The sequence below is a fragment of the Girardinichthys multiradiatus genome, chromosome 3 (assembly GCF_021462225.1).
Source record: "Girardinichthys multiradiatus isolate DD_20200921_A chromosome 3, DD_fGirMul_XY1, whole genome shotgun sequence".
NCBI classification, from domain to species: Eukaryota; Metazoa; Chordata; class Actinopteri; order Cyprinodontiformes; family Goodeidae; genus Girardinichthys; species Girardinichthys multiradiatus.
The window spans coordinates 7,959,114-7,977,267 of NC_061796.1; the positions used below are offsets into that span (position 1 = coordinate 7,959,114).

The 18,154-nt window shown below is 44.2% G+C and overlaps 1 protein-coding gene and 1 long non-coding RNA gene across 2 annotated transcripts; both read right to left on the reverse strand.

Moving 5' to 3' along the window:
- Window positions 1–9,446: 9,446 nt before the first annotated feature.
- LOC124866375 (transmembrane protein 158) lies at window positions 9,447–14,372 on the reverse strand. The gene has a single exon (XM_047362129.1). It carries the CDS (start codon window positions 12,294–12,296, stop codon window positions 11,583–11,585), a length of 714 nt encoding a protein of 237 aa, XP_047218085.1. The 5' UTR covers window positions 12,297–14,372; the 3' UTR covers window positions 9,447–11,582.
- A 1,053-nt stretch (window positions 14,373–15,425) lies between these two features.
- On the reverse strand, window positions 15,426–16,667 carry LOC124866376. Its single transcript, XR_007037788.1, has 2 exons — window positions 16,158–16,667; window positions 15,426–15,951 (listed from the first exon to the last, which is right to left on the reverse strand). It is a non-coding gene; the product is annotated as an uncharacterized LOC124866376 (long non-coding RNA).
- Between the last annotated feature and the right edge of the window lie 1,487 nt (window positions 16,668–18,154).

The following is an 18,154-nucleotide window of genomic DNA, read 5'->3' on the forward strand; positions in this document are numbered from 1 at the left end:
AGGAAGTCAGTGATCCACCTGCAGGTGGAGTCGGGCACACTCAGCTGGGAGAGCTTCTCCTGTAGCAGAACTGGGACGATGGTGTTGAAGGCAGAGCTGAAATCCACAAACAGGATCCTGGCATAGGTTCCTGTGGAGTCCAGGTGCCGGAGGATGAAGTGAAGGGCTAGGTTGACTGCATCGTCTACAGACCTGTTGGCTCTGTAGGCAAACTGCAGGGGGTCCAGGAGGGGGTCGGTGATATCTTTTAGGTGTGAGAGCACAAGGCGCTCAAAGGACTTCATCACCACAGAGGTCAGGGCGACGGGTCTGAAGTCATTAAGCCCTGTGGAGGACTTGAAGCAGGCTGGCACATGACATGTCTCCAGTGAGGTGTTAAAAATGTCTGTGAAGACTGGAGACAGCTGATCAGCGCAGTGCTTCAGGCTGGCTGGTGAGACAGAATCCGGACCAGCAGCTTTCCGGGGGTTCTGTCTCCTGAAGAGTTTGTTGACGTCCCTCTCCTGGATGGAAAGAGCCGTCCTCGGCATGGGTAGGGGGCTGGTGGGGGGGAACTTCAGGGTGGGGATTGGAGGTGCCAAGGCCCCTCTTGAGGTTGGGGAGGTGGGGGTGGTGGATTGTGGCTGCAGCTGTTGGGGGGTGTCGTGGGAGATGGTTGCAGGACTGTCCCTTTGTCTTTCAAAGCGGCAGTAGAACTCGTTCAGGTCGTTGGCGAGGCGTCGGTCGTTGATGGAGTGGGGGGCTTTCGGCTTGTAGTTGGTGATTTGCTTGAGCCCTTTCCAGACAGACGCAGAGTCGTTGGCTGAGAACTGGTTTTGGAGCTTCTCAGAGTACAGTCGTTTGGCCTCTTTCACTGCCTTGCCAAACTTGTACTTTGCCTCTCTGTATATGTCTTTGTCCCCACTCCTGAAGGCCTCTTCCTTATCCAGTCTTAACCTTCTGAGTTTAGCTGTGAACCAGGGTTTGTCGTTGTTGTAACTCACCCTGGTGCATGATGGTACACAGCTGTCCTCACAGAAGCTGATGTAGGAAGTCACAGCCTCTGTCTACTCGTCCAGACTGTTGGTAGCAGTCCTGAACACATCCCAGTCTGTACAGCCTAAACACGCCTGGAGATTCTCCACAGCCTCACTGCTCCACTTCCTTGTCGTCCTCACAACAGGTTTGCAGAGCTTAAGTTTCTGCCTGTATGCAGGAATCAGGTGGACCATGATGTGGTCGGATTGGCCCAGTGCAGCACGTGGGACGGCGTGATAAGCGTCTCTGATGGTGGTGTAACAGTGATCCAGAATGTTGTCCTCTCTGGTCGGACATTTTATAAACTGTCTGTATTTGGGGAGTTTGTGGGTCAGATTACCTTTGTTAAAGTCACCAGCGACGATTACTAAGGAGTCCGGGTTGGTCCGCTCCACACTCAGTATCTGGTCGGCGAGCATGCGCTGTGCGACCTGCACGTTAGCTTGCGGTGGGATGTAAACACCGACCAGGATGAACGAAGCGAACTCACGGGGGGAATAGAAAGGCTTACAGTTTATGATGAAGGATTCCAGGTCTGGAGAACAGTGCTGCTGAATCACTGTCACGTCGTTGCACCAACCACTGTTGAGGTAAAAACAGATTCCTCCACCTTTCGCTTTGCCGGAGAGTTCCGTGTCTCTGTCCGCTCTGTAGAGCTGGAATCCTGCCAGCTGCAGCGCAGAGTCCGGTATTAATCCACACAGCCACGTCTCCGTGAAGCACAAAACTGCCGATGAATAAAAGTCCCTGTTTTTCCCCAACAACAGTTGTAGTTCCTCCATTTTGTTGGGAAGTGAGCGCACGTTAGAGAGAAATATTCCAGGTAACGGTGTTCGTTGTCCACGCTGGCGAAGACGTACCAGCACCCCAGCCCGTTTCCCTCTCTTCCGGCGTTTCACCGCGTGAACAAAGGTGAGCGCACCTTTGACCAGAATGTCCAAAAATTCCAGAGCAGTAGGTAGAAATGTTGGAAATAACTCCTCTGGTGTAGTAGCCCTGATGTTCATGAGTTCGTCTCTGGTGAGAGAGCTCCGGGTACCATCACAGAAGACCGTTTTAAAGCAAAAAAAAAAACAAAACAATGCGCACCAACACGCCGGCATGTCAGATGTGCCAAATATGTTTTATTTGTTCTTCCCTCTCCCTCTTCCCCCTCCACAGGATGTTCCTTTCAAGACGCGCAGCGTTGCCTTCATTTATAACGTAGCTACTTCGGTGTCCAAAACTAGCTGGCCTCCGACAGATAAGGTGAGGGCGTGACCAAGGCGGCATGGACGGTATTATTACTATATTTATAAATGACCAATAAAAGAAAAACATCGCTTAGAGATAAATGAAATGTCGTGGTACGGTGCATTACTCACCGTAAAAAGCCTGACTGCAGGTTGCTTAAAAATAATGTACAAAAAACTGATAATAAAAACGAGTAGATTTAAATTCCCTAAACTTTTAATGCAGAGAAATAGTAACGTAATTCGATGACAAAGGATTAGTAGATGTTATAACAAACTCCAAATTATGTTATATTTAGTACAATGTGCTGAATTATGAAGAAATGTTCCCAATTTACACAAGAAACATAATATAAATATATCTTATGAATTGATTTATATTAACTAAGGTTCGTTCGTTCGTCGTCTTCCGCTTATCCAGGACCGGGTCGCGGGGGCAGCAGACTCAGCAGAGACGCGCAGACGTCCGTCTCTCCAGACACTTCCTCCAGCTCCTCTAGGGGGAGCCCAAGGCGTTCCCAGGCCAGCCGAGAGACATAGTCCCTCCAGCGTGTCCTGGGCCGTCCCCTGGGCCTCCTCCCGGTGGGACGTGCCTGGAACACCTCCCGAGGAAGGCGTCCAGAAGGCATCCGGTATAGATGCCCGAGCCACCTCAACTGGCTCCTCTCAATGTGGAGGAGCAGCGGCTCTACTCCGAGCTCCTCCCGGATGGCCGAGCTCCTCACCCTATCTCTATGGGAGTGCCCGGCCACCCTACGGAGGAAGCTCATTTCAGCCGCTTGTATCCGTGATCTTGTTCTTTCGGTCATGACCCAAAGTTCATGGCCATAGGTGAGGGTAGGAACGTAGACCGACCAGTAAATTGAAAGCTTTGCTTTTCGGCTCAGCTCTCTCTTCACCACAATGGACCGGCACAGCGCCCCCATTACTGTGGCAGCTGCACCGATCCGTCTGTCGATCTCCCGCTCCATTCTTCCCTCACTCGTGAACAAGACCCCGAGATACTTAAACTCCTCCACTTGAGGCAGGAACTCCCCTCCAACCTGAAGAGGACAAGCCACCCTTTTCCGGTCGAGTACCATGGCCTCGGACCTGGAGGAGCTGATCCTCATCCCAGCCGCTTCACACTCGGCTGCGAACCGCTACAGCGCATGCTGTAGGTCTTGGCTAGAGGGGGCCAGCAGGACCACGTCATCCGCAAAAAGAAGAGACGAAATCCACTGGTCCCCAAACCAGACCCCCTCCGGCCCTTGGCTGCGTCTAGAAATCCTGTCCATAAAAGTTATGAACAGGACCGGCGACAAAGGGCAGCCCTGCCGGAGTCCAACATGCACTGGGAACAGGTCCGACTTAGTGCCGGCAATGCGGACCAAACTCCTGCTCCGCTCGTACAGGGACCGGATGGCCCCTAATAAAGGGCCCCCGATTCCATACTCCTGGAGCACCCCCCACAGGGCATCACGAGGGACACAGTCGAATGCCTTCTCCAGGTCCACAAAACACATGTGAACCGGTTGGGCAAACTCCCATGAACCCTCGAGCACCCTGTAGAGGGTATAGAGCTGGTCCAGTGTTCCACGGCTGGGACGAAAACCACACTGTTCCTCCTGAAGCCGAGGTTCGACTATCGGTCGGACTCTCCTCTCCAATACCCTGGCGTAGGCCTTACCAGGGAGGCTGAGGAGTGTGATCCCCCTGTAGTTGGAACACACCCTCCGGTCCCCCTTCTTATAAAGGGGGACCACCACCCCAGTCTGCCAGTCCAGAGGCACTGTCCCCGACCGCCACGCAATGTTGAAGAGGCGTGTCAACCATGACAGCCCTACAACGTCCAGACACTTGATGTACTCAGGGCGGATCTCATCCACCCCCGAGGCGCCGGACGGTTTGCCAGAATCGCTTCGAGGCCAACCTGTAGTCCTTCTCCATGGCCTCACCGAACTCTTCCCAGGCCCCGGTTTTTGCCTCTGCCACAGCCCGGGCCGCAGCACGCTTGGCCTCATGGTACCCGTCAGCCGCCTCAGGAGTCCCACAAGCCAACCACAGCCGATAGGACTCCTTCTTCAGCTTAACAGCATCCCTTACTGCCGGTGTCCACCACCGGGTTCTGGGATTGCCGCCACGACAGGCACCGCAGACCTTACGGCCGCAGCTATGGGCAGCAGCATCGACAATAGATGCAGAGAACATGGTACACTCGGACTCTATGTCTCCAACATCCCCCGGGATCTGGTCGAAGCTCTCCCGGAGGTGGGAGTTGAATACATCCCTGGCCGAGGGCTCCGCCAGGCGTTCCCAGCAGACCCTCACTATGCGCTTGGGCCTGCCGAGTCTGTCCGGCTTTCTCCTCCTCCAGCGGATCCAACTCACCACCAGGTGATGATCAGTCGACAGCTTAGCCCCTCTCTTCACCCGAGTGTCCAAAACATGCGGCCGAAGGTCTGATGATACGACAACAAAGTCGATCATCGACCTCCTGCCTAGGGTGTCCTGGTGCCAAGTGCACTGATGGACACCCTTATGTTTGAACATGGTGTTCGTTATGGACAATCCGTGACTAGCACAGAAGTCCAATAACAAAACACCACTCGGATTCAGATCGGGGAGGCCATTCCTCCCGATCACGCCTCTCCAGGTGTCACTGTCGTTCCCCACGTGGGCGTTGAAGTCCCCCAGCAGAATAATGGAGTCCCCGGGAGGGGCACTATCCAGCACCCCCGACAGGGACGCCAAGAAGGCAGGGTACTCTGCACTACCACTCGGCCCGTAGGCTGAAATGATAGTCAGAGACCTCTCCCCAACCCGAAGGCGCAGGGATACAACCCTCTCATCCACTGGGGTAAACCCCAACACGAGACGGCTGAGCTGGGGGGCAACAAGCAAACCCACACCAGCCCGCCGCCTCTCCCCGTGGGCCACTCCAGAGTAGAAGAGAGTCCAACCCCTCTCAAGGAGATGGGTTCCAGAGCCCACGCTGTGCGTGGAGGCGAGCCCGACTATTTCTAGTCGATATCTCTCGACCTCCCGCACAAGCTCAGACTCCTTCTCCCCAGCGAGGTGACATTCCACGTCCCTAGAGCCAGCCTAAGCATCCGGGGATTGGGCCGTTGAGGTCTCCACCTTCGTCCGCCACCCAATCCTCTTTGCACCGGTCCCTCACGGTTCCCCCTGCAGGTGGTGGGCCTACTGGGGGAATTAACTAAGGTTCTGGACAGAATTAAAGTTTGTGATTACTTCAGGGTAAAAAATGTATTGCTTAGTTAAATACTCATTTGGATTGTGTGTGACGTAATCTTCAATAACTCAAGAGGTTTAGTTTAATTCAAAAACGTTTTAGCACCATTCTAAAAATTTTTAACTAACTGTGCAAATTCAACTAGTAACGGGTAATTTAGCAGGTTATGTTTTGCTTTGTTGCCAGGCTCAGATGGATGAACTTAACTCTGATCTATGAATTATTCAGACGTTGTGTGATTCAACCCAATTTTATCTCCAACTTCACCTTGTTTTATTAAGTAACTATTACTATTAGCTATTTATTAAATATTATTTTTAATTCAATTCAGTTTTATTTATATAGCGCCAATTCACAACACATGTTGTCTCAAGGCACTTCACAACAGTCAGGTACATACATTCCAATTAATCCTAACAATTGAACAGTGCAGTCAGATTCAGTTATTTATTCAAATTGGATAAAAAGTTTTTCTGTCTAAGGAAACCCAGCAGATTGCATCCAGTCAGTGACTTGCAGCATTCACTCCTCCTGGATGAGCATGTAGAGACAGTAGACAGTCACTGGCGTTGACTTTGCAGCAATCCCTCATACTGAGCATGCATGTAGCGATAGTGGAGAGGAAAACTCCCTTTTAACAGGAAGAAACCTCCAGCAGAACCAGTCTCAGTGGGAGCGGCCATCTGCCACGACCGACTGGGGGTTTGAGAGAGCAGAGACAGAAAAAGAACACAGAAGCACTGATCCAGGAGTACTTTCTATGGGAAGGAAAAGTGAAACATTGACCTGTTAAGCCCGACCACCCTGCTGGTTAAGGTGTGTATGATGTCTTTACTTTTTTTTTTTTTGATCACACATAGATCAGACATAGTAATAGTTGCAATAGTGCTTCCACTTGAAAAATATTCTTTTATGTCTTACCTTTACAGAGGTACCAAAAGTTTGCATGTAGGCCTTATAACTGTGGAGCTATACTTGATTTATTTCAGGTATGTATTTTCAGGTGGAAATTGATTCTAAAACACTTAGGACTTAACAGGTTAATGTTTATAGCTCCTTTAGAGGCTTCATCTAGGAGATAAAGACAGCTAAGCAGATGAACTCTGAGACAGTTTTCAAGTGTAGTGGATGAAAGAGAGTACAATTAGTCACAGTGGAAGCTCAGTCAATGGCTATGTCTAGGAGAGACAGGGTTAAACACTGAAAGACAGGGCCAAGTGTATCATCTGTATACGGTGAGCATTAAGTTGTTGGCATCAGCAGTTTGGCCAATGTCCCCCTCCAGGAAGGTGCCACAGCTAAACACAGAGCCAGGTCAGATGTATCTTCTAGAAGGAGAAAAAACCAAGAGAGAACATAGTTAAAAGCTGAAATAACAGCAAATAACACAAAATTGGAAAGCAGTATGATAATGTAGCATTCTAAGCTACTTCTTTGGAACTTGGATCCAAAGTTGAATATGGTCTGATGTTTGTGTATCTGTAGATCATAAACCGACCAAAAGTTAAGTTATGATCTCTGGTCATGCATCCAGGGATCATGCTAAGGGGGCAATTAAGACAAGCTGTCTTAAATATTTTTTCCCGAGATTCTGCAGAAAAAGAATCTGAGCCAGAGATTCCCCCAGAAGAGTCGGCATCTCTGATCACGTCATGTAAAACGGCTTCCTTCTACAGAGTTCTGGAAGACGACATGGAAACCTAGAGAACCCTTGATGAGGCTCCAGAGATATGGACAGGGGCACGTCCACCTGGACACCCTCATCGGAAATCTCTGTAACATGGACGCAAGGCGGGTTCAACTGCAAACCCTCTTTGGAAAAGTCAGGAACATGAATGTGACATGATTCATGGCAAAACTCAGAAACGTGAATCAAACCCTTGGTGGCATGAGTAGAGGTGTCGGACGGACCACTGCTGCAGTGCTCTGGAGACATGTTGAGAATGAAAATGGACGGCAGTAAAAGCCCCTCACTGCTGCATCATAGTTCTGCTCCATCTCAATGAAATTTTTCCAGAAACACAGGACAGGAATGAAGATGAATGGACTCTCTAAACCACTTAATTCAATGAAGAAATGCCCTCAATAGCCCCTTTGAATCATCAAACATGTCCAAGGTGACCTGAACAGGCAAGGACGACGATGGGCTAGGTGGAGCAGCTGTAGACCCAGGAAGCTTCATTGTGGCAGACAAAGGCGCAAAAGTTGTCTCACAACAGCATTGGAAAGAGGAAGAAGTGCATACCTCTGCTGCAGCATGTTGGAGAGGTGAAGAGAGAAGCTCTGGCATGGGAATCTCTGCTGTGGAGAGCTGAACTGTGATCTGGAGACAGGACTTCTAGGAGACAACAAAAAGGAGTGGAAGTGTCGGGCAGATCCCACGGAACAAGAGTAGATGCAGCTTTATGGTTTCTGCGGCGCACAGCGAGGGGAGCTGCAGGAGACACTAATACAGGTAGCAGAGGAAGCTGGAGGTGTGGCACAAGGAAGAGACAACCCCCTTGGTGTCCTTGGTGCTGGGCTGCCTCCAGTTCCATCTCCTCCTCCAACAGCAGTGGAGAAGGCAAGACCTTCAGCACATCAGACAGATTCCTCAGTGCCTCCACCATCTGCTGCTGGACCCAGAGATCTATGGCACTTGCCTGCCGTTCGTCTGCAAGGTTCATCAGTGGCGGATACATTCTGCCAGGGTGCGTGGTTCTTGGAGTGGAACCAAAATGCAGAAAGACAGGCAGGAGCAGCTCTGTGAATAAAAAAGGTTTAACAAATAACAAGGAAATGAAAACTCACAGCAGGCAGGAGGTAGCAGAGACAGGCATGAAGAAAGGCTGGCAAAGCATGTGCAAAAAAGTATGTATCTGCAGGGAATAAACAGAAAAGTCATGTATATAAAACTCATAGCCCAGGTGACAAGCAAGGAGACTGCTGGGCATAATGCAAGTGGAATAAATAATGCTGATTGTAGTGTTATCGGGAGAGAGTGAAATCAAAACATGACTGGAAATAAACAGAAATACAAGGATACAATTTCCTTTGGTTACTAAAATGCACCATAAACAGAATGAGTCAGAAATTAAACCAAAAGGAATTAACTTATAACACACCACCTGGAGAGCATAAACAATGAGAGGCAAGACGCAAAACAAAACTCAAACATCTACAAATCATGACCAAGAGCAATTTTCTTTCTTCATTGGCCAATACGCAGCTCATTTCCCCCTGTGGACCTCCTGCCCTCCTGTTCTTCAGAACAGTTCATGTAAGAGGTGGTGCCTAGGCAGAGAAAATTATTTTGGATAAAACAAAGTATTGTTTATTTTCTGGTGATAGTGTTATTAGCTTAGTTAAAGTGTGATGACTGAAATATTTTAACTTGGAGTTGAAGTATCTTTGTTAATAATTCTTATATTTTTGGACAGTTGTGTCTGTTTATTCCACATGTGTGCAGGGCTTGCTGTTTGACATTGTCAGTGCGCCAATTCACTCCTTCATCTATTGTTCTATAATGCCACACCTCACTAGACAGGTATTCATAAAACAATAACTCATAGACTGAGAGCTGTTTGGCTATTATTACCTGATAGACTTGGTAATTTTGCTCAAAATTTATTAACTTTGTTAATTATTGCCCTTGGCATTTATTTATAGTTATTTCAAGCAACAAAAATCTTATTGTTGCACAGCAAACATAACCCTAAAAAGCAAAAAAAACCAAAAAACAAAACTTCCAATCTTTTGTCATGAAAAGTTTTTTGAGTTTTTTCTTTTATGGTGAAGAAAAATAACACAGCAACCCGCTTACTCCATCTTACCTTTCTGCACAAAGGAACTATTTATTTTGATATATTAGAGTAACTTTTACTTTTAATTAAATGTATTCCCTGAAGAAAAAAAAACATCGCAATTACCCAGCAGCAAACTGAGCATGCTACTAAAACAGAAAAAAGCAAGGGAAAACTGTAGTAGGCTAAAGGCTTTAATTATTTATTTCATTTAAAATATCGCAACATTCATACAAATAAACACATATATTAGAGTTTTATAAATATAACAATATAATGAATAAAATCTTCTCTATAACCAACGTCTTTCTGCCATGGTTTTATTAAACGAGAAAAGGAAACTGTTAAATGTACATGTTACAGAGCATGGTTATAGGTTAAATAGCCCACAGTGACGGCACACTTTAAAGTTCAGGTTTTTGTGCAAAAGTCCTAATCTTTGTAATAAAGCAAAAAAAGATTTAAAAAACATCTAAAAATATTAAAAACTATTCAAACACTGTTTAAAAGAGAAAAAGTGACCCCGTTCACACTGACATAATCTAGGAAGGCCTATAGGGGTGTACAAAACACATTGGTATTGGTCCCAGTATAGATTAATGTTGGCTATTATAATTAGACTTTACCTTAGTTTGTCCTAAAAGAAGAGGAGGTCTAAAGGGTAAAGATCAACCCAAACGTCCCAGGGTCTCCACATTCATTTACTGATGTGTACAACTGAATGGCTACAATTATAGTATAGGCAGCACAGGCTATAGTCAGATATAGAAGTTTGTTTTTTTTACGATGCTGAAGTGAGCGTCCAACTCGGCACTTGACTGGGCTATTTTACTGCATTTAACGAGTCCGCACTACCTTTGATCTGCTCTAGTTGGAAATCTAAGCTTTTAGACCAGTCAGACTTGAACTGGATTGTTTTACACTTAAATATTCTATAGGATAGAGTTTGTGAAAACTCACAAAAGTGCAAATTATTTTCCCTGAGAACACCTTTCATTCAAAATGAATTGTTCCACAGTAAAGATCAGATTCTTTGTTTTCAGTGAAACTTTTTTTCTGCCTTTTTAAAGAACAGCAATTTTATAGCACCTTACACTAGCTTCAGCTTTAGACCTACAATACCTACACAGCTGAACATGGACACAATTATTCTACTCTAGAGGCAAACTCTATCAAACATAGGCTGTGATTCAAGAAACATTAAATACAGTTTTTTTTCATGGCCCAAAATCACCTTACATGAGGACCAGCTTAAAGGTTAGATCACCTAAACAGGGCAAGCATAGACAGAAATATTCAGTGTGCTTTTGTAATCTGTCATCATTGTACATTAATTCTAGGTTTGAGCTATCTGGTGGTTTCATTTCATGATGACCCTCAAGTTCAAAAGCTAAAAACGGCCTCTGTTTTGCAAATCATAAACCATTAATGTAACATTTCATTCTCTCTAACTTTTCCTGTCTAGGTGGTGTAATTTTCAGGATGGGCTTTTTAAAAGTGATCTCAAGCAAAACGAAAGCCATAAAATAACTCTTTGGTTAAATAGAGGTTTGACAGATCAAGAAACTCTGATTTACATAATCTGTCAGCAGTGTAGGATTATTCTGTATAGATTTGAATTATCTAGGTGGTGTAATCTTCAAGCTGGAGCCATAGATAAGGTAGTCTCTGGCCAAAGAGAAAAGTGTTGAAATTTCTCCTGTTTTGAATTATCACAAACAATAAAGACTTCAAGAACCACAGACTGTTTTTTTTTTTATACATAATTTGTCTTCAGTATACAAAAGCTGTCCTGGTTTTAGTTGTCTATGTGGCATCATTTTCAAAGTAGATCCGGTGTTTGCTGATGAAATAGATTTTTTAATTTTATTTGTTTTGCATATTGAACAAAGGTTTTATCAATCAGAAACTAGGTTTTTTATAATCCGTATTTAGTGTAGAATAATTATTTTCAGGATTGAGCCGCCTGACTGGTGTACTAAAATAATAATTTCTTCAGTTTTCACATATTAAATACAGGTCTCAAAAATCACACTGTTTCTGCCATTATTCAGTCCGTGTTTGGCCGGTCTATGGGGTAAGATTTTTAAACCGGGCACCTTATAAGGAGTTCTCAGGTAAAATACGCCTTACAATTGCTCTTTTGTGAGATTTCACAAAGGTTTCACAGATCACTACTTGAACATTTGATAGAAAATAAATCTCATGCAATCTAGATCAAGTTTGCAATTCTTGGTATTTAGATTTCTAACAGCAGGGGTCAGAGGTAGTCGTTAAACGTTGCGGAAAACCCCTTTAGTGTCGCTGGTTTTTCAGTTATCTGGGTCTTCTCTGCTCCATCCCGTTAGGCAGAAATCCTGCAATGATCGGAACCGGCCATATGAGAGCAGCAACACTCCACACAATGATGACCAGAGTCATGAAACAAGCCACAAGTGTGGACTCGATGGGCTTCCTGTTCAGCCTCCAACCTTTGTCCCCCTTCAGCTCGTCCAGGCTGAAATCCACGCAGCAAAAAGCCACCTGATCCCCGCTCTGCTGTCCCCTCGACCTGCCCTGGCCAAACCGGCGGTACCTGGACATCCCGCAACCCACACACAGCCTCATCTCCTGCTGACCCCCGGTGACCCCGAGGTGCTCGATCACCACGGGTGAGATGGCCCGGTTGAAGGAGGTGGAGAAGAACGCCCTGCCGTGATTGTTGGTGGTGTAGACGAGAACGTCACACTGGAAGCCGAAGCTGCTGTCCCAGCGGGCCACCAGCGAGGTGGGCAGCAACCTGTGGACCGTCACGTTGCACTGGGACTGTGCGGGAGCGAGGCTCTGCAGCGGCGAAGCTTCGGGTGAGGCGTCGCTTTCTTCGACCGACCTCTTGGAGAAGCGCACGTCCACCTCCAGGTTGGCCAGGAACCTGTTGGAGGAGTTGATGGGTGGCAGGAGGAGGTCCTCGTCGCTCCAGCCTTGGCATGGCGAGAGAAATGCGGCCACCGCGGTAAAAGCCAGTAGGAGAGTCAGGGAGCTGTTCAACATGGCACAAGGCGCGTCTCTCCGGCTCGCATGGTGCTTCGAAGATACTTAGACGACAGGCAGGATGGGCAGCAGAAACGCCAGGCGCTTTTGATTTATTTTTTAAATAAATGAAGATCCCAGAGTAGAAAAAATGATTGATTACATCCAGATCCAGCCGCGTATGCGTGCATCCTTCCTCCTACATTTCTCTCCAAAAGCAGCGGTTGATCAGGAGTGGGAAGCTCTGTGCGCTCTGAGCTTGGCTCTGTCACTTCAGGTGTGAGCGCTGAGCACCAAAACACGGGAGATCGGTGTGGGGAGAGTCTCCAGTGCGCAGGGACAGCAGAGACTAGCGTAACACACCCCGTCTGCTTAATGACGCTGACCTGCTTTCAGCAACTTCCTGGATGAAGAAGACCCTAATTCCTAATAGAAAAAGCAATTCATCTCAGAAAGCTGTCAGTGGCTTTGGAACTGTGGCTCCACATTGGCCAGTTTGTCAACTCCAGCAAGCTTTTATAAAGTCAGAGGAATAGGCATGAACATAGCTTTTTAGTTAGAGAACTCAGTGCATTTTTGTCCTCCATTTGTCAATCCTACCCAAAATAATATGGAAGGATTCATGTCCCTAAACTCTACTGTATGTTTTGTCAGCTTACAACCACAAACATGAATATATTTCATATTTGTATGTGCTAGACCAACACAAAGGAGCACACAATTGTGAAGCTGAACAAAATACCCTTTTTGTTTTAGAATATTTTACAGTGTGGCATGCACCTCTATATAGACCCTCCAAACAATACTTTGTAAAACCACCTTTTTCTACTGTTTGCTCATTTTGTTTTTTGTAAACGACCTCAAGTTAAGTCACATTGGATCGAGAACAAATGTGAGCATTAAGTTTCAAGTCTTGCCACTGATTCCCAGTTGTGTTAAGGTCTGGACGTTGACTGAACTATACTAGCACATGAGTATTCTTTGATCTAAGACATTCTGTTGTAGCTGTGACTGTATGTTTGAGTTATTGTCCTGCTGGAATGGGAACCTCTCTCTCAATCTCAAGTATTTTACCCTCTTTAACGGCCTTTCTTCCAGGACTGGGCTATATGTAGGTCTATTATCCCATCCAATCTAGTCAGATCAGCTTCCCATCCCTGCTGAGAAAAACCATCCCCACAGTATGATACTAGATGGTGTTTCCAGGGTGCTATGCAGTGTTAGTTTTCTGCCACATTTTGAGCGTGCATCAAAACATTTTATTTCGTCTCAATTTACAAGAGCATCTTCCTGTAGATGTTGGTAGAGTTTCCTACGTGATTTGTGCCAAACTGCAACCAAGACTTATTTTAGCTTTCTTTCAACAATTCCTTTTCTTATCGTCTCTCTTTAATAGAGCGCAGATTTGTGGAGTGTTTTACTAATTGTTATCTTGTCTATAAACTCTCCCACCAGAGCTGTAGATCTTTGCTGCTCCTAGAGTTACCAAGGGCCTCATGTCTCATTTCCTGATTAAGTGATGGGATACTGTTTTAATACTTAACTTGCTTAAACTTCTCCACTATTTTTTCCCCGACCGATCTGCTGTATTCCTTGGTCTTTAAGGTACTGTTTGTTTACTAATGTAACCTCTGATGCCTTCACCACAGAACTAGTGGATTTATACAAAGGTTCCTTTGCATGTCTGTGTTTGTCTGAAAAATATATATATATATACACACAGACCCATTCAATAAATTTGAATATTGTTGAAACGTTCATTTATTTCAGTAACTTAGCTCACTAAGTGAAGCACATTGCATAGATTAACTGCAGACAAACTGATGTTTTCAAGCCTTTATTTCTGCTAATTATGAGGATTTTATGCTTACAGCTGATGAAAACATGAAATTTAAGATTAGAATATTACATCAGACCAAAAACAACTTTTTTGATACAGAAATGTGGGCTCTTTAAAGACATGTTTTATAATTGCTTAAGGGTTGTTATTTAAAAAATATACTCTTTATTTGACAGATAATCCTCACTGGAACACATATTTTAATTTATTAAATATGACTGTATGTATTTATTATAGTTATGACAACATTCACAGTTAAAGTGAATCATTTTTCTTGAACATCACAATCATGCGCAACATTGTGTTGGTCTATCACGTAAAATTCTAATAAACTACAATGACTTTTACGAATGTAACAGGACACCATGTGAAATTGTTCAATGGGTATGAATACTTTTGCCAGGCACTTTACTGTCTGTGAAGGTGACAAAGCTAATAGAAATGATGGATTACCAAGTGACCTTTACAATAATGTCACACCAATGAATGTACCTGGTGTTTCATTTGAGTAATTGCTCTAAAGCATAAGAAGATAATCCATGTGCCATGCAGGGAAGATTAACGTCTGAACCTTTATTCAGAATAGATTCAGCTAGCTGAGCTTCAGCTTTTATTCACCGTGGACGGGACTTCACTGGAACCTCAGGGATTCAAAGGTCTTGCTCGGAAACCCTAATAACTGCAGTCATCTCACTTCATACTTGACATGTCAGCTGAAACTCTACTATCTTTCTCCAGGAGCACTTGAAGACAACTTTCCAATGGAGATTTGAGTGCAGACTTTGCTCAATCTACCTAAAGAAACAAGGAATCAGTAATTTCTTATGTGAGACAAAACCAGAGAAGTATAGCTTAAGCTATTCAGGAAATTGCACATCTCCGCAAGCAGTGGCAGAACATTACTTGTTGCTGGAGAAACATTTTTCTTGATAGCTGTTAATTGCCAACATTAATGCAACGTCCTGCATTACAACTTAAGCTCTTACTTTTAAAGTTACCTGCCTAAATCACTAACTCATAGCAAAAGTCAGTTTCCCATTAGTTAAATTGCTATAGCCTCCAGTTACCACAAGAGTGGTGCATATATGGGTTAGGGAAGGTCTTCAGTCCTTGCCTGTTATGGTGCTACAGCTTAAAACAAGTTGGCAGCATCTTTGCCAGTAAAAAGGTTTCCAAAGATTTAGGTGTGGGGACTGAAATAACCATGAAGGAAGATTGAGCTTTGTATCTGATAGGCTATTTTTTGTGTAGATTTGACTATATGTTTTAGAGAACTATTGTGGTATAAGACCCATTGACAACACTTTCAGTTCTCGTGCATTGACCAACAGATTTTTATTTAAAATGTCAAGAGCCAGGATCGGTAACTTAGTTATTTTAGGAGCAAAACAGGTCCACAGCATCACAGGATCTCTACTGTATTTAGCATTCCTTTACCAAAGACTGATACTAGTTCAACACTTGACTCGCTGGAGTGTTGTCAAAAAGCCTAACCCTGATCCTTGTTCAGTCTTGTTTCTCTCAGTTACAACAGTTTGAAACTATTTAATCATTGCTTCACTGTAGATTTGGTCAAGTTTAACATAGCAATAAATTATGAAGAGCAACACCCATCTGCCGTCCTTGAATGGCATGTTTTTTTGTCTTTCCCATACTGAAGAGGGGCCAAGTGGTTCCCACTTTTTTGGGCTTACACTGCAGGTTTCCCCCACTTGAAAAGGCAGCTTGCTTCAATAGGATTCAAACTGGATTTCATTCAATGACCCAGAAACCATTTTTCTTTTCCTCCTTTCCTTTATTTTTAAAGTTCACAGGTGGTCACAATAGGTGAAAAACCTTAAAAACAAAGAAAACACAAAAAGGGTTAAGCAAAAACCCAATAAACCACATTTAACTATGATCAAAATAATTTGCCCTTTAAATGATTATGAATTATTCTCAAAACTAAGTATAACATCCCAAATTACACCCAAAAATCAAACAAATATTTAAAGCATTAAATATCAGTTTCTACATATATTCAAGTACAGTCTGCAGCTCACCGGCTCCTTCCTTTCCTTGAAACAATCTTTCTCAGTCCTGCAGTGTCCATTTTCCAGCACCTCTCTCACACATTGTCAGCAGCTCATGTGTTAGAGAGTACCTCCAAACAATTTATTTAATCATCTCCACCTGGAGAAAACAGGCTGCTGCCACTAGGGTGGGAGACACACCCAGACCTGCACTCAGCCAGAAAGGGGCGGGGCCTGAAGCTCAGCTCAACAACCACATATCATTTTGTTACCCCAGAGAACAGAAAGTCACTTCTTACTTACTTTAAATCCTCTCACGTCCTCTGATCAACTTATCAAACTAGAGTATAAATTGCTAAGTTGAATAAGTTACATTTGTTACATAGTAACTGAAATGGGTCCCAATTAGTGTGCCTTTGGTAATTCTGTTAAAAAGACATGTCTAATGAGGTATTTTGTTCTCACTGAATTAATGTACTTTTTCAGTATAAAACGACGCTACTGCAACAAAAGAGAGTTCATATTAAAGGTTTTTATTTATTTTCATCAGATGTGTGATTATTTTTGCGGTGGGACCTGAAATGTAGGTGACCTGAAAAGACCATGCTCGGTATGTTGTTTTTACATGTAATATGACACAATTCTGAGAGCCATATGTTTGGTAGCAGTTATTTTTTAAAATTATATTTCATGTGCTTAGTTTTTCATTTTTTAAATCTTCTGACCTGCCACTTTCAAAAACCAAAGACATCAGTTCATAATCTCTTGTGTGTTCACCTTCTCTCCGCTCTACAAGGCTTGTTTATGCTGATGTTTGTTTCCATCCGCCACATTGTGCACTGAGGGGAAGCCAGACACATCCATTAACATGTGGCTTTGCAGCAGCAGCAGCAGCTTTTTTATTACCTGCTTGCGTGAACAGTAGCTAAAGATTTTTGGTTGAACACCTGGTCAGTTTTGGCAGTTAAGCTTTTAAACTGCATTCCTCTCAAATCCAGATCAAAGTACAGGAAATATTGTGTACTCTTGCACAAAATGCATTTTTAATATAATGAATTCCCTAAACAGTTAAATAATACCTTTAAAAAACAATTTCAAGCTCTCAGACCCTCTTAGCTAAAATCTATCACCATTTTTGTTTTATCTCAGCTCTCCCTGTTATTCTCCCAAAGACGCAATGTTTGTCTAATATTTTAGTTTTTTTAAGGGTTGTATAGCTTTTACTCTGGAAATAAGTGTGTTTTTCACAGTAAGCTCCTCCTGACAACTTATGTAAAATGCATCAGAAACTATTATGAGATATTGACAGAACTGGGTCATTGACCAAGAGCCAAATCATGATGAATTATGCTGTTTCATCTTTGCAGACCAGGAAATTTAAATGCTACTTGGAGGCACTGTTCCCCTTTGTGCTGTTTAAATGGTGTAATTTGCTCCAGAGTCCTGCCTCTCTGTTTTTGATGTGAGTGCCTGCTGAAGGTAAAGATGCTCTGCCCTCAATTTGCACCTGAAAGACCTTGTCCTCTTGTCCCAGTTTAATTATGACAGCCTATTTAGTCTCCTTTTTTCTGCTTTAAAACAAATACCCAGTTGTTTGGTTTCTTTTCTGTAAATTCAGATGTGAATCCCTCCCACACGTCCGCTGAATGTGGCTCCCTCCACATCAGATATGCTCCAGACAATGTACTAGTGAACAGAGGAGGGAGATGTAAATGCCTTCCTTGCTCATTAATTATGCTATAAAAATGTAAATTGCGTTGGTGACAAAAATGCAAATGGAGTAAGATAAAGGTCTCCCCTGCTGAAGGAAAGCGTATGAAAGATTAATTTTCTAAAAATGTGTCTCTCTATTCAGGAGAGCAGGAGCAGGATCTGCAACAGCTTCTCCTTGGCCTCCATCTGGTCTACATTTTCTCCGACACAATTGCTCCGACCCACCAATTCTAACACACAACTGCTTTAATTAGAGGCTGAGGACTGGGCTCCTCCATTTTTAGCGGAGGCGTGTTAAATTGTCCGTTTTACAC

What these genes read in the sequence shown, in the direction of transcription:
- LOC124866375 (XM_047362129.1), bottom strand. Translation starts at nt 12,296, where the DNA reads ATGTTGAACAGCTCCCTGACTCTCCTACTGGCTTTTACCGCGGTGGCC.